Source organism: Macadamia integrifolia, chromosome 12, assembly GCF_013358625.1.
Source record: "Macadamia integrifolia cultivar HAES 741 chromosome 12, SCU_Mint_v3, whole genome shotgun sequence".
Lineage (NCBI taxonomy): Eukaryota > Viridiplantae > Streptophyta > Magnoliopsida > Proteales > Proteaceae > Macadamia > Macadamia integrifolia.
In genome coordinates this window covers 11,379,393-11,392,611 of record NC_056568.1, presented here as the reverse complement: position 1 = coordinate 11,392,611, position 13,219 = coordinate 11,379,393, and the positions used below count along the sequence as shown (strand labels likewise).

At 36.6% G+C, this 13,219-nt stretch overlaps 1 protein-coding gene across 2 annotated transcripts in view; it reads right to left on the bottom strand.

Annotated features, from left to right (window-relative positions):
• LOC122057909 (BEL1-like homeodomain protein 9) overlaps positions 1–6,974 on the bottom strand; it is a 29,989-nt gene extending 23,015 nt beyond the window's left edge. Inside the window, exons 1-2 of one of the 2 annotated variants that reach the window (XM_042620277.1) lie at positions 6,575–6,974; positions 4,277–5,795 (exon numbers count right to left, since the gene is read on the bottom strand). In XM_042620277.1, coding sequence (XP_042476211.1) covers positions 4,277–5,716 — 1,440 coding nt within the window. In that variant the 5' untranslated portion in view covers positions 5,717–5,795; positions 6,575–6,974. Of the gene's footprint in view, positions 1–4,276; positions 5,796–6,380; positions 6,524–6,574 lie in introns of those variants that run through there. The other variant, XM_042620278.1, reaches the window with a different exon arrangement.
• Between the last annotated feature and the right edge of the window lie 6,245 nt (positions 6,975–13,219).

Here is a 13,219-nt window from a genome sequence, read left to right as displayed (position 1 = left end):
GAAAAGTTGATTTTGTGTCTATCACTCTTTCCTATTTCTTCTCTTTCCCATAGAATCCCACCTCACCTCCATTTTCACTCTCACACACCAAATTCCACCCCACTAAAAAATACATATTCCAATTATTTCCTAGCCAAGTCAACCCACAACATGTGAGACCCACACTCACAAGTTTCCCACCCTTTTTATCCATCAAACAAACGGCGCCTTAAGGTTTATAAGAAGAACCACATCATCCAAATGCATAATTTGAAATTTAAGTACCCATGCCCAATACATGCCAGCTGCTGGGTGTCTTGAACACAACAAATGGTTCAAGAAATCGGTAGTTTCGGTCCAAACTTACCGAAACTTTTGGTTTCAAACTGAAATGGCATGAAACCTAATGCGGCTCACTAGGTATTCCAAGTTTTGGTCAAAACTTCCATGTTTCGGTCGAAATCTTGGTTGTTTTCGATTGTTCCATTTCGTTTTTCATCAAAACGTTACAACTTGGTGCTATAAAAACCAAAATTCATCAAAATGGGTATTGTTTTGATGCATTTCAACGCGTAATTTTGATAGGTTTCTTACCAAAGCCTGTCGTGAGCCTGAAAACATTAATTTACATGGATTTTGACCATTCCACTCCCAACTCTTGGTGGGACAAGTTGTTAGCAGCTTATACAAGTTATCTACAACTAACATTTGGTGGATTTGAGGGAGATTTTTTATTATTTAATTATTTTTTCTTTTATTATTATTTGGCAAAAAATAGGGTAAATATGTAGTGGTTAGGCTTTAATTTTTTATATGTTAGAGAGTATTAGTTAATATACGACTTCACGGAGTTGGATTTAATTCTCTTTCTTAATGGTTTAAAATTTTCATTTTATTGAACAAATTTTTGAAGAAAAAAAATAAGGTTAATACTTAATGGTTGGAGCTCAATCTTGCAACAATTTAATACAAGAGGCCAAAGTTGTAGGTTCAGATTAGATAAGGAGCATGACAGCGTTGACATGGAGATCGATGTTTCTTCCATGTTTGACACACTTAGAGGCCTCAATTTGGACGGTAGTAGTGGGTTCAAGCAGTCGGGACAGTGGCATGGACCATCATTTCCCACAGACACATCCAATGTCGGGTATAGTGGGTATGATCAGCATGGCTCTTCATCTTCATTCCACACTATTCATGATTATCAGCCATAGGGTGTGACATCTTTCATGGATGGCATCTTCTCCTTCCTTGTCCCCCAACAGCTATTAGTCTGGTCCACCAAGCAACTACAATGGAGTCACGTTCACATCATCTTCCCAACCCGGTCTCCGGTGATCTATATCCGAGGTTGGACTACCTTGAGTATGTGGATATTGTGATGAACTTTAAGCGTTTCTTCCAACATATCATAACATAGCCATCTTTTGGGATCAAGTCGGAGAAATGATTTCGTAGGAGGTAACAATATTCCTCATCTTTCAAGCCTACCTGGAATTCTATGTGGAATCAACAGAGTATGAGATTAGGACGAAGGGTAGGGAACTTTTGCTTATGTGCACCTTATGTGAAATTAGTGACTGCACACTTATGATATCGTATTTTGAAATTTAATAATATTAAATTATTTTTCTCCATCCATCACTTGCAATTGCATATTTTAAATGGTTTTTTATATTTGATATGTTATAGTACTTATTCATGTATCTTTAAGAAGCATACAGAAAAGATATGACATACATTGCCAACCTAAGTTACGAAACCAATTTAACAATTTGAGTGTGTTCTACTATGTTTAGGGATGCTAAATCAGACCTCTGCCAAGTTTCAGCCCAAAATATGGTCATTTGACCATTGAAATGGTCAAACAAAACCAACCACCGACCCCTGCAGAATTTCGACTAGATTTCGGTCGAAACCAGAAATAACTCAGTTTCATCACCGACTTCTTGAACCTTGACATAACACTCCATGATGATCCAAAATGACACAATGTTTCTCTATATATGCTTCATAAGACCTGTTTTCTTGGTAAGTATAAGTAGGCTTCAATTCATCTTTCTTGCTTCTTTTTTTTTTTCACAAAACCTTTACATGTTACTTGCTGAAATCATCAAATCACCAAGATCTCTCACTTGAAAAATCATCAAGCTAGCCAGATAATTTTAGTGCTATTCAAGTAAGATGTTAGAATTTCACTTTCTTCGAGCTACCAGGCCTAAATGACACTTAGATCATACTGAGAGAGTTCTTTTAAAATAATGTGGCATGGACCTGAGTTTTAAGCATATTGTCTTTAATTTAATAATAATAATAAAATACTCAAAAGTAATTGAGATTTAGAGTTTTATAAGAAGAACCACATTATCCACATGCACAATTTCAAACTTAAATATCCATACCCAGTACATGCCAGCTGCTGGCTGTCTTGAACATAATACTCCACGATGATCTAACATATATATATATATATATATTGGTAAAGATCTAAAATGACATCAATAAAATAACAAAAAATTCGCACAACAAAGCTAAATGCCACTTGCAGTGAAAGTAAAGTCGCCAGTGGCCAGTACTTCCACCAGATTAATAAGCTATGCACCATGACACTATAGTACCATTCATACAGACAGATGAGACTTCTATGTAAAGACAAACCAATTAGAGCGCAGAGGTAAATGTCACAGTACACCATTTTTTATACAATGAATAAATATTGGCTATTTCTACCATATTTTCCTTGAATATCCATTGCTTTGCATAACATCAAGAAGAAGAGTAGATATTATTGTGGAGTAAGTTTTCTACGTGCAACCGGCAGACCTAATATAATTTACCTATTCAGAATTGATTACAATACTTGGGAAACCGAAGAGAGTGTAGAAGTTTCTCAAACTAAGTACCAACTGGACAAAAAGGATCACGTAGAATATGGAGACAGCATTATATTGTCACATCATCAACGACTATCATATGATATAAACAAATATTGGTTGAGTAATCAAGTCGTCATACATTACTTCTTTTCCCCACAGATTAAAAGGTTTTTTTAATTATAATTATTAATTTTTTTTTTTCTACTTCCATTACCCTGGTGATTCTTTGAAACTGAAATGATAATACATAATTATCCATATATATGGGGCTTTGATGATACAAAAATTTTCTAGTATGTTATGACACTTCCCAAGTTTTAACAAGACCATGTGATGGTACAGACAACAAAAGACAGATGATGTTACAACACAAGACAGCTAATAATACTGCACAGAAAAGTTGGAACTTTGGTGACTTGGTGTTGTAACATTGTAACTCACAAGAAGTTACACCAAGGGAGTTACAAATTGTAACTAATGTTTAAACACTTGAGGTTTCAAAACAAAAATTTTTAAAACATATTTGACGTTGTTTTCTTGTGTTATAACTTACAAGTACCTTTAGTGAATTAGTGGCATCATACTTGCTTTAATTTTAAACTAATGTGTTCTACCATACAAATTTCCTGGGATTATTCAGAATTTTCCCCATAGGCCCCATTAGGTTGCTAGTACTAATCATACCAACTACAATTGTGACCAACTCAAAACTTACTAAATACATTTTACTTCAGTTTTCCATCAAACTTACTTAGATCTGAATCGGAAAGTATGAAAGAAGGCTAAAACGTCTATTTTGAAAAATATTGAAAAGTTAAATTACTAAATTTCTATCTACCAAAAAAAAAAATATTTACTAAATTTCTAAATTGGTTACACAATAATCTGATTAGATAAGCTTCCATTCTTGTTTTGTTTTAATTTCACATCCCTTCATTTCACTTTACCTCTAACCTTGAACAGGACCTTCCCCATGAAGGTTGGGTATGTTCCTTTTTACGCCGTAGAATAAGTTACATATTTTGTAAATAAATATGTTAAAATACACATGCATAAAAACACACAAAAATGTATCTTTCATATTTTCATATACACGTACAGTTGCATGTACACAAACATACATCGATTCATAACTTGAGTTTTTCCTACATTCATTTCAAAAGATACCAAGAGGAAGAAAAAATCAAAGATGCCACTTTTTGGTGGGGAACATTTATGACTATTCATAGATAAGCAGAAAAAGGAGATCCTAATTGACTGAACGTCACCATGGTGTGATTGAACAGCAAGCTTAAGTAGATCTAGTAACCAATATAAAGAAACCCTAAAGCAATCCAAAAGTTCCACATGTCATAATTATAATAAAACTCAATGCACTAAGCTGTATGGCAATTATTAGCAGGAGCACAGGTATGACTAACCTCTTCTTGCATGTATAATAGCCTTGCCTTCTTTTGTTGGAACTCAGGGTGACATGACTGATAAGGTCCATTTCCACTTCCACATTCACCACTAGCTTCATTAGAACCATAGAATGAAGAGGAGGAGATGCCAGATCTCCCAGGCCTTGGGCCAATCTCAGTCTCAGTGTCAGTGGTATTACATGTACTGATAATGTTACTTGAACCCTTCTCAGTTGTTTTACACATCTCCATGAACCTTGGGCTAGTGACATTACAAAATTCATCCAGAAGATATTGGGCAGGTTTCAAGAACTTTGAACACTTCAAAATCATTGCATACCCAGTGAAGGGGCCAAGAGGAGCCGTATTTCGTCGAACACATGTAAGAGGGGACTTCGAACTTGAACACAAATAACCACTAGTCTTTGAATCTTGAGAACTACTCAAACCATTAGCTTGGGATTGAAAATCTTCAGACCCAAATCTTCCTCCAAACTGAACCGTAAGCATTTCAGAAGGTCGATGCGAAGAAAGTGACAGCGATAGACCCTGCGGCGTAGAATCACTAGCAATAGTTCCCAATTTTCCACTCTTGTTCGCCACGAAATCCAATTCAGACTTCATCTCAAGATTACCATCCAAAGACTTATGAATCAAACCATTGTTCTGGTTTCCAAAAGATGGAAAAAGAACCAATTCATTTCCATCATTTACCCATGAATTACCAGTTTCTCTAGCTCTTTGCTGTGAAACAGAAGCCATTTCAAAACCTTGTCTCCCAATACCTGAAGAAGTCACAACTTCCTGAAGAGTATTTTGGTAGAATAAAGGAGGAGAACTGAATTGCATTTCTCCAGATATTTCATTCGCTGGATTCACCAAAGGTGATCTTAAATCTTCATACCCAATTGATGCAGGCTTGGAATAAAGAGTAGGCGAAGGAATGGTGTTTTCCTTCACAGTTCCTGATAAGATTCCCCCGACAAATGAAGAATCAATCCAATCACAATTTTGTTGTGACCCAAACCCTTTCCAGTAACCAGGATTGTTCGGGTCACTTGCCTTAGCTGGAGGATTAAAGTAAGAATGAACTGGATGACAAACAAATGGGGTATCCTCCGTCCCCACTGATGACCTACCATTTCGATCTTCTGCACTTTCTTGTTGCAGACCATGGGTGTTCGAATAATTTAACATTCCCAAAGAAGAAGAATACATAACTGGATCATACATTAGATCACAATTCCTAACATTCCGAACTTGAAGAAGATCTGGGTTAATGTTAATCCCAGGTTCAATGAAGGATGGGTTTGAATGATGTTGAAACCTTAACTTATCACGGCGGCTTTGTTGAGCTACATGAGATTCTGGCCTAAAGTTGCTTAAACCCAGAAGCGAAGTCTCGAAGCTCGTTCTTGTTTGATTGAAGCATCTATCTGACTCGAATCTCTCAGACATGGATCGTACTCCGCTTCAGTCCCTCTTCAAAGCTTGTTAAACTCGACAACATCAACCGTTCAAATCCCAAATCGTACTCCTGCAACTCCATACAATATAAAAAGCAGTTAGCGTCATTATTACGAGAAAATAGAGAGAGAGAGAGAGAGAGAGAGAAATATCACTATCCTAATCAACTAAAAATGGCGCAGAGTTCAGAGGCATCACATGAGTTGCCGAAGGAGAAGCAAAAACTCTCTCTCTCTCTCTCTCTCTCTCTAAAAGGAGAAGGAAAAACAAAGAAAAAATGGAAAGCTTGAAAGCAATGTTCTCTTTCTCTCTCTTATTTGTATAAGAATCTTCAGACAAAAAACTTTCCACATCTCTCATAAAAAACTCCAAAGTATACAAAAGACTGCAATTTTACTACTGTAGGTAACTTAAGCACGAAAGGCTCAGATATCACGAAAAAGCGAAACCAAAGTTTCAGAGAACACGAGAAATGAGAGGCTCGTCGTTCAATGAACTGATGAAGTAAGTCACAGCCTCTGAGACTCACAGTACCGTTCAAAAAATATTTTTCAGATAACAAAAACCCTAAAAACTTCCAAACTTGGGTCAGAGACAGAGAAAAGCTCAAAACAATCTGAAATAATTAGACTCGAGAATCGAAACTTCAGAGTACCCGATCCAGAAGAAAAAGATCTTCATGAACAAGTTTTCAAAGCTCCAAAACAATCAATAATTAATTCCTAAAGCAGAAGAATTCAAAATATGATCTCCTCAGATAAACAGAAAACCAGAGTAGATCCACGATGAGAAATCATGGAATCTCACAGTGAAAAGTAGATAAGAAGTAAGAACACGATTCATCATTACCTCTCGTATAAGCATCCGTTGTAGAATTTGTACGAAACCTCCACTGAAAGCGGCAATCCGAATAGCTTTCAAAGCTAAGCTAATCAACAAACTTCGTACTAGCGAGCTCGAAAACGATAATGGCGAACACAGAAGATGATGAGTCGCCGTTAATTATCGTTAACGTTATCTCAGTCAGCAGACTCAGCACAACGCAGCAAGTATCCAAGTAGCCATCGTACTGGAGTACGCCAGCCGTTACATTTAACGACGAAAAAGAGACGGTTTTTTTTCTTTTTGGTTGTCTTTTTTGGTGTAAATGGAAACACCAAAGTCTTCGATTCAAGAGACTAAAGAAAGGAGTTTTTCCCCTCAACCTCCGAACAGCTACAGGGACTTCTCTCTCAATTATATCTGGTGGTGTTCGCGCGTTATAATGAAAGGGTAGCCGCGAGACGAGGAAAAGGGTACAGAAAGAGATGGGGCAGTAAATGACGAACCTAACAAGTACCAAACCAAACCCTTCATTAAATTTTAAATTACGATATGTACCAGTAAGAAAAGAATGGCGAAGGAAGTACAGCTGTGGTAATGAAATGGCCGAAATGACATTGAACTCCATGATAACTCTCAAAATCACGAAATTACCCTCGTAACAAAAGAACATTAGTATTAATGTAGATGGAAAGATTATAAAATCAGGGAAAAGAAATTTACCTATCTAAAACATGAAATGTGAAACACATGAAGCCAACGAGAACATAGGCAGGAACGGTGGCAGCACGATCATTTTGTGCTTGATGTGTTTGGCTAGACAGATGAGATTTCTTTTCTCATAAAATAAATAATTTTACAAGACAGTAAAATATAGAAATTAGATTTACTCATAGTTTAAGGCATCAATTTAGATATAAATCGCACAATATGGTCATTAGTATCACTAGCTATTAAGCGGTGAAATAATACGAAACATAAAATAATTAAGTAAACTTGTTTTTAAGTAAAATTAGAAGTAAAATTACTTGATATAATCGATACGTGCTAATACCATATAAATATCTTTTTGACTTTTTAAGATCACTTATACCTAATTCAATACTGTGCACTAAAACCACAAATCCTACTTGTTTTATAATTAAACCAAATTGAAAGAATTAAAATTTTTTTTTTAATATTTTATATCTAAATAATTTTCCTTATTATTAATAATATTATTTCTCTTTATCCATGGAAAGGGTAATTTCGCCAATCGTCGATATTATCAAAGACTTATTTGAAAATGGAATGAAAAGCTAAGAAAAGGGCGAGGAAATGGGCTTTATAGGGGATGATAGCTAGACTATGAGTGCATGCAGTAGAGTTCCTGTAGTGACGTGATTGGATGACGTAATATGACAAGGGGTTGTCCTCAGGTGAGGAGTCTTTTTAACCTGCTTCCTTTTTCAGTTCTCGAATGAACCCCCCCTTTATCTTATTTTTTTAATTTCTTAATTAATTTACCCTTCAATATTAATATAGATCATTTTTTTGAGAAAAGATTTCATTTTCCACTGGATGGGACCCACTTGCTTATTCATCCAATATAACATACTAGTAAAGGCTTTAACTAGTTTAGGACCTAAGGTTGTTGAGGTTTCATGTCTCCCGTCTGATAGTCCAGCTAGGCCCTAGGTGGAAATCCCCGGTCTAACATAGGGTGAGAGATTTCTGAGAAAGCAGTCCCAATCCAATCTCCCCGTTTCAGAGGACAAACTGGGAGTTGAAAGACATTGTCCGTACAGTTCCACTACTTGTCCTGATTCTCCAGACCACCTGCCTTTCTCGGTAAACGGTGAAACATCTCAACCCCAACAAGCAAAAGATCTGGCGGAAGACCACACTCATACCGAAAAACCCAAAAACCTATAAACCTGAAAACACAAATATCCCCAAATCCCAATAAAAAAGCCGCCTCCCATCATCCCGTCTTTCATTCTCAGTCATGGTTTTAAGTATCGTTATCGTATCGATTGTATCAGACATATCAGATCGATATTGGCTGAGCACGATCCCTCAGTCTTGATTGATCTCGGTCAATTATTCGTAACATTTAAGGAGTAAAACAGTAAAAAAAAACATATTTTTTCTTAAAAGCAAAAGGTTAACGAAATCGATACCAAACAATCCCTCTCCGATACTCAATTGATACCAAAAACTAAATCCCTGTTGCCACTTCAACAAAGCGTTTTGGGAAATACAGAATTAAATTAGTCACAAATCAATTAATTATCTGATATTTGGATGTATTCTCCACGTGTTCAATTTAATCTCGGATTTGGAGATTTAATAATCCTCTCTGGTGGCAATGACGGATCGGTGCTCATTCTTTTGTTTTTTGTGTAGAAGATCAGTGTTCATTCAACAGTTGGAAAGACTTGAATGTATGCGTTTTTACTAAGGGTGTCAATTTCAAATTGAAATCAAGCCGAATTAATTAGATTAAAATCGAATCGAATTTATTTGGTTTAAATTCAGTTTGAATATATGAGTATGATATTTGGTTCGGTTCGATTTTGGTTTAGGGTGTCAAAACCATTAGTTCGAATCGAAATCGAACCGAATTGCTCTTATTATTTAAGAGTGTTTTTTGCAAGCTCTTCTTTTTTTCTTTTTTTCTTTTTTATGTGGTAAGTGTTTTTTACAATTCATCATCACATATTTACAAGCTAAGATAATTTTGAAGTTAGCAATGGCCATAAGGCCCATAACTTGAGTCCATTATGGCCTTTGGTTCATCACAGTTATGGTTCAAAAGTGTAACCATTTTCATAACAGAAATAAAACCGAGGTATAAAACTGCATAGCATAACCGAATTGGACCAAAATCAAACCGAGCCGAATTGAATCGATTGGAGTATCTAAATATGGAACAGAGTCGATTCTCGATTACGTTATGTTCCGCCTTATCATCATTTGGAACCGAACCAAAATCAAACCAAATAATCGAAACCAAACCGATTGACACACTTACTTCTTACATGTTAGGGTGTATTTTTGTATCCACGTTTCAGCCTCCAGTGGCACAGGAGTGGATTAGATTCTAGGATTTGGATTCTCGAGGTATCAATAGTCAAGCTGGATCGGTCTCGATCATGCTTAGCTAAGTCCGCTTGGATCTTAACCTACCTATTAAATGAATGAGTGGTCTTGTGTTGAGCTTGATCAAGTTTCAATATTTAACTAGGCTTCTCCTAATCGAGCCTTAAATAGGATATTATAACAATAAAGCCTTAAATGATATTTAATTATCTTAGATTTAAGATACTTTAATATATTTTATTAAATCACAAACAATTTTTAAAAAAATATTACACTTAATTACATTCAATAATTGATAAAAATATCAATATATACCCTATTCTATAAAATAAAATTAAAAAAACAAAACAAAACAAAACAAAACAAAATATACATATAAATGATCGGGCTAATCGTGTCGGACCGAGTCGAGTTTGCAAATAGGCCAAGGGTCAGGTGCCCATTGTGCCTTACCCCTTGCATCATATATTACCTCTTTATTAATGGGTCAGGTCTAAACCCAACACGTTTAATAATTGGTGTAGGCTAAGCTCGATCAATTAAATCAGTGCGGGCTTGGGATTGACACCCCTACTATAGAGAGAGAGAGAGAGAGAGAGAGAGAGAGAGAGAGAGGTCTCACAGTTACCCCAAGCACTGGAGGATCTAAATCCTTTGATCTCATTTGCATGCATAATATAATTAAGGGTTTCAATTAACAAAAATACAAGCAAGATGAAAGAGAATTACTATTTTAAGTAGTTTTATAAACCTAAACTTAATTTTTGATATTTTTATTAATTGAAACTTTATGTGGATTCTATCTATAAAAAAAAAGGGTTTTTTACATCAACCTTTGCTGTCGTTTGTCGAAATTACATAATTCCCCTTGAAAATTGAAAAATTATATTTAAACCAACCCAAATTAACACTGGGAGAAGTGTTAGTTTTTTTTAATGAAAAATACAATTTTACCCCATCCTTCTTCTTCTTCTTCTTCTTCACCGCTCAACCCCTTCTCCCTAAACTCTCCGACACGGGTCTTCCCGTCGTTCTCATAGGGCAACACGACAACCTCTCCATCAAGCAGGCCAAGATCGTCTCCTCGCTTGAAAATATGATGAAGAAGGATCGGTCAGATTATTCTATAATCCAAACCTTGCAAATGGAGACGATCTTTTGGAGGACTTGTTAGACTCTCTCTCTCTGGACCTCAGCAGGCTGATCGCTAGAGGCCCCTTCTGAGCAAATGCAGCCCATAATTCCACCTCACCTTCTCCTCTTGTCACAGTAACTTCTGGGCCCCTGCAATTCCCTGCAAAATCTCTTGTTATTGCCTGTAACCTCTGACGCATAAAGGGCAGAGGTTAACAAGCATTCTTTCCCTCCTGAAAATCCAATTTTCCAGAAGCTTTAGACAACCCGAATCAGCTGACCGTTTCTCTTACAATATCCAGAAACCAAAACCCTTGATCCTAGCCAACCACTGAACATTAGTGACCATCTGAATCCTTGAAATCCTCTTCCAAAATCTAAACCTTGCAAATCCAATACAGCTACTTGAGGGAGAGATTGTTGTGTTGAACCGTTGAGGACGGGAAGACTCGTGCCAGAGAGTTTAGGGAGAAGGGGTTGAGTGGTGAAATAACACCTTCCCACAGTATTAGTTTGGGTGGGTTTAGATGTAATTTTTTATTTTTAAGAGGAATTATGTAATTTCGACAAACGACGGGAGAGATTGATGTAAATCATCCAAAAACAAAAAAACTTTAAATGGATAATTTTGTAAAAACAATCCAAAAATGAGTAATGATGTATTTTCCTAAAAAAATATGACACGAATTAAAGCCACAGTTTCAAACGGTAATGGTTTGTTATTGCCCAATACCGATACCATCTTTTGACTCCATATGGGATCGGTGGAACAGGCAATATCAAGAGCAAAATGATCTTTGAACGATTTTTGCATTCAAACTTAGAACAAAATGGTCCGATATGATTGGATGCGTACTGGCCAAGATCATACCATTATAATATCAATACCTTGATTTAAAACAATGTTTTCTACCAAAAAAATAAAAAAACAAAAAAAAAACAAAAAAAAAAAAACAAAAACAAAAAAACAAAAACAAAAACAAAAACAAAAACAAAAACAAAAACAAAACAAAACAAACAAAAAAATAAAACAAAAAATAAATAAAAATTAAAACAATGGTTGGAGCTAGGGGTGTCAACGGTCCGGGTCGGTGCGGTTTCGGTCCGGTTCCACCGGTTTCGGTGTGAGTTTGGAAGTGACCGAAACCGACCCAATAAGGATTTATCGGTTTCGGTCTGGTGTCGGTTTTGGTGCGGTTTGGGTTCGGGTTGGTACCGGTTTGGATTTATTAGGTTCATTTCGGTTTGGATCGGTTTTTTAAACCGGTATGGAGCCATTAGGAAACAACCAAATGATGAATTGTTGAACTTCGATTTCTTAAATCGATTTGTAACCGGGTTGGTTTTGATTTTTGGTCTAGTTTGAATTCGATTTTCCATACAAATGTATACAAAACTATTCAAATTTTAATTTTTTTAATGAATTTTGGAGTGTTTCGGTTTCTTACCGGTTTGGTTTCGGTTTCGGTCCGGGTTTTGAGCCGGTTTCGGTTTGGTTTCGGGTTCATCCGGTTTTCGGTGCGGTTCGGTTTGGTTTTGGGGTTACAATACTTGAAACCGAACCGAACCAATAAGGCTTCGGTTCGGTTCGGTCCGGGTTGTTATCGGTTCGGTCCGGCCGGTTTTACCGGTTCGGTTTAGGAATTGACACCCCTAGTTGGAGCCACATAAATATCTCAATAGTAATTAAACTCATACTTCCTCTCCGAATCGATTGGATTTAATTTGATTTTTTCAACCTGGCTATAGGAGTTTGACTCAGATCCTCTCCAGCCATTGGGATGCCTAATGCGCGTTCAATGGATGGAAGCTTGGGAGGACTTAGGGGTGCATTCCTGTATGTTGGGGTGCAAGTTAGGTTCCTCCCAACCATCGGATGCCATGTTAGACATCCTAGTGGCTAGAGATAATGTAAATCCATAGGAGTAGGGAGGGTGTTTGGGTTCAAACATGGCCTCAATCTAACCTTGTTAAGATGAAACCTCTAGGAGCACAAGTTTTTTCCCACACATGGTTTCAATTATCGGTTTGGGATCGGCCGTATCAAATCGATATCTGCTGAGACCGATCCCCAATCCGATACCGATTCAGATCAATTATCCTGATTGTTTCAAGGGTAAAATAGAAAAAAAATAGTACTTTTTATAAAATTTTTGAGTAAAATAGACCGACTCACCGATCCCATCAGATCCCCATAGGTATCAGATCAGTATTGGCTGAGACCAACACCGATATCGATACCATCCCCCTAAATCCTTGGTCCCACATGCTTGTTTTGGGCTTAAGCCAATCCTAAAATGAAGGTGGTACCTTTTTCATAGTCCTAAATTTAGTCAAAAAACTCTATTTGGGTTACAAGTAGATGAGTGAGTATCTTGGGATCTATCTATCTATCAAATTTTAGTCCCTCAAACCTATCACATGAGCCCTACCCCCTTCCCACACCCCCCCCCC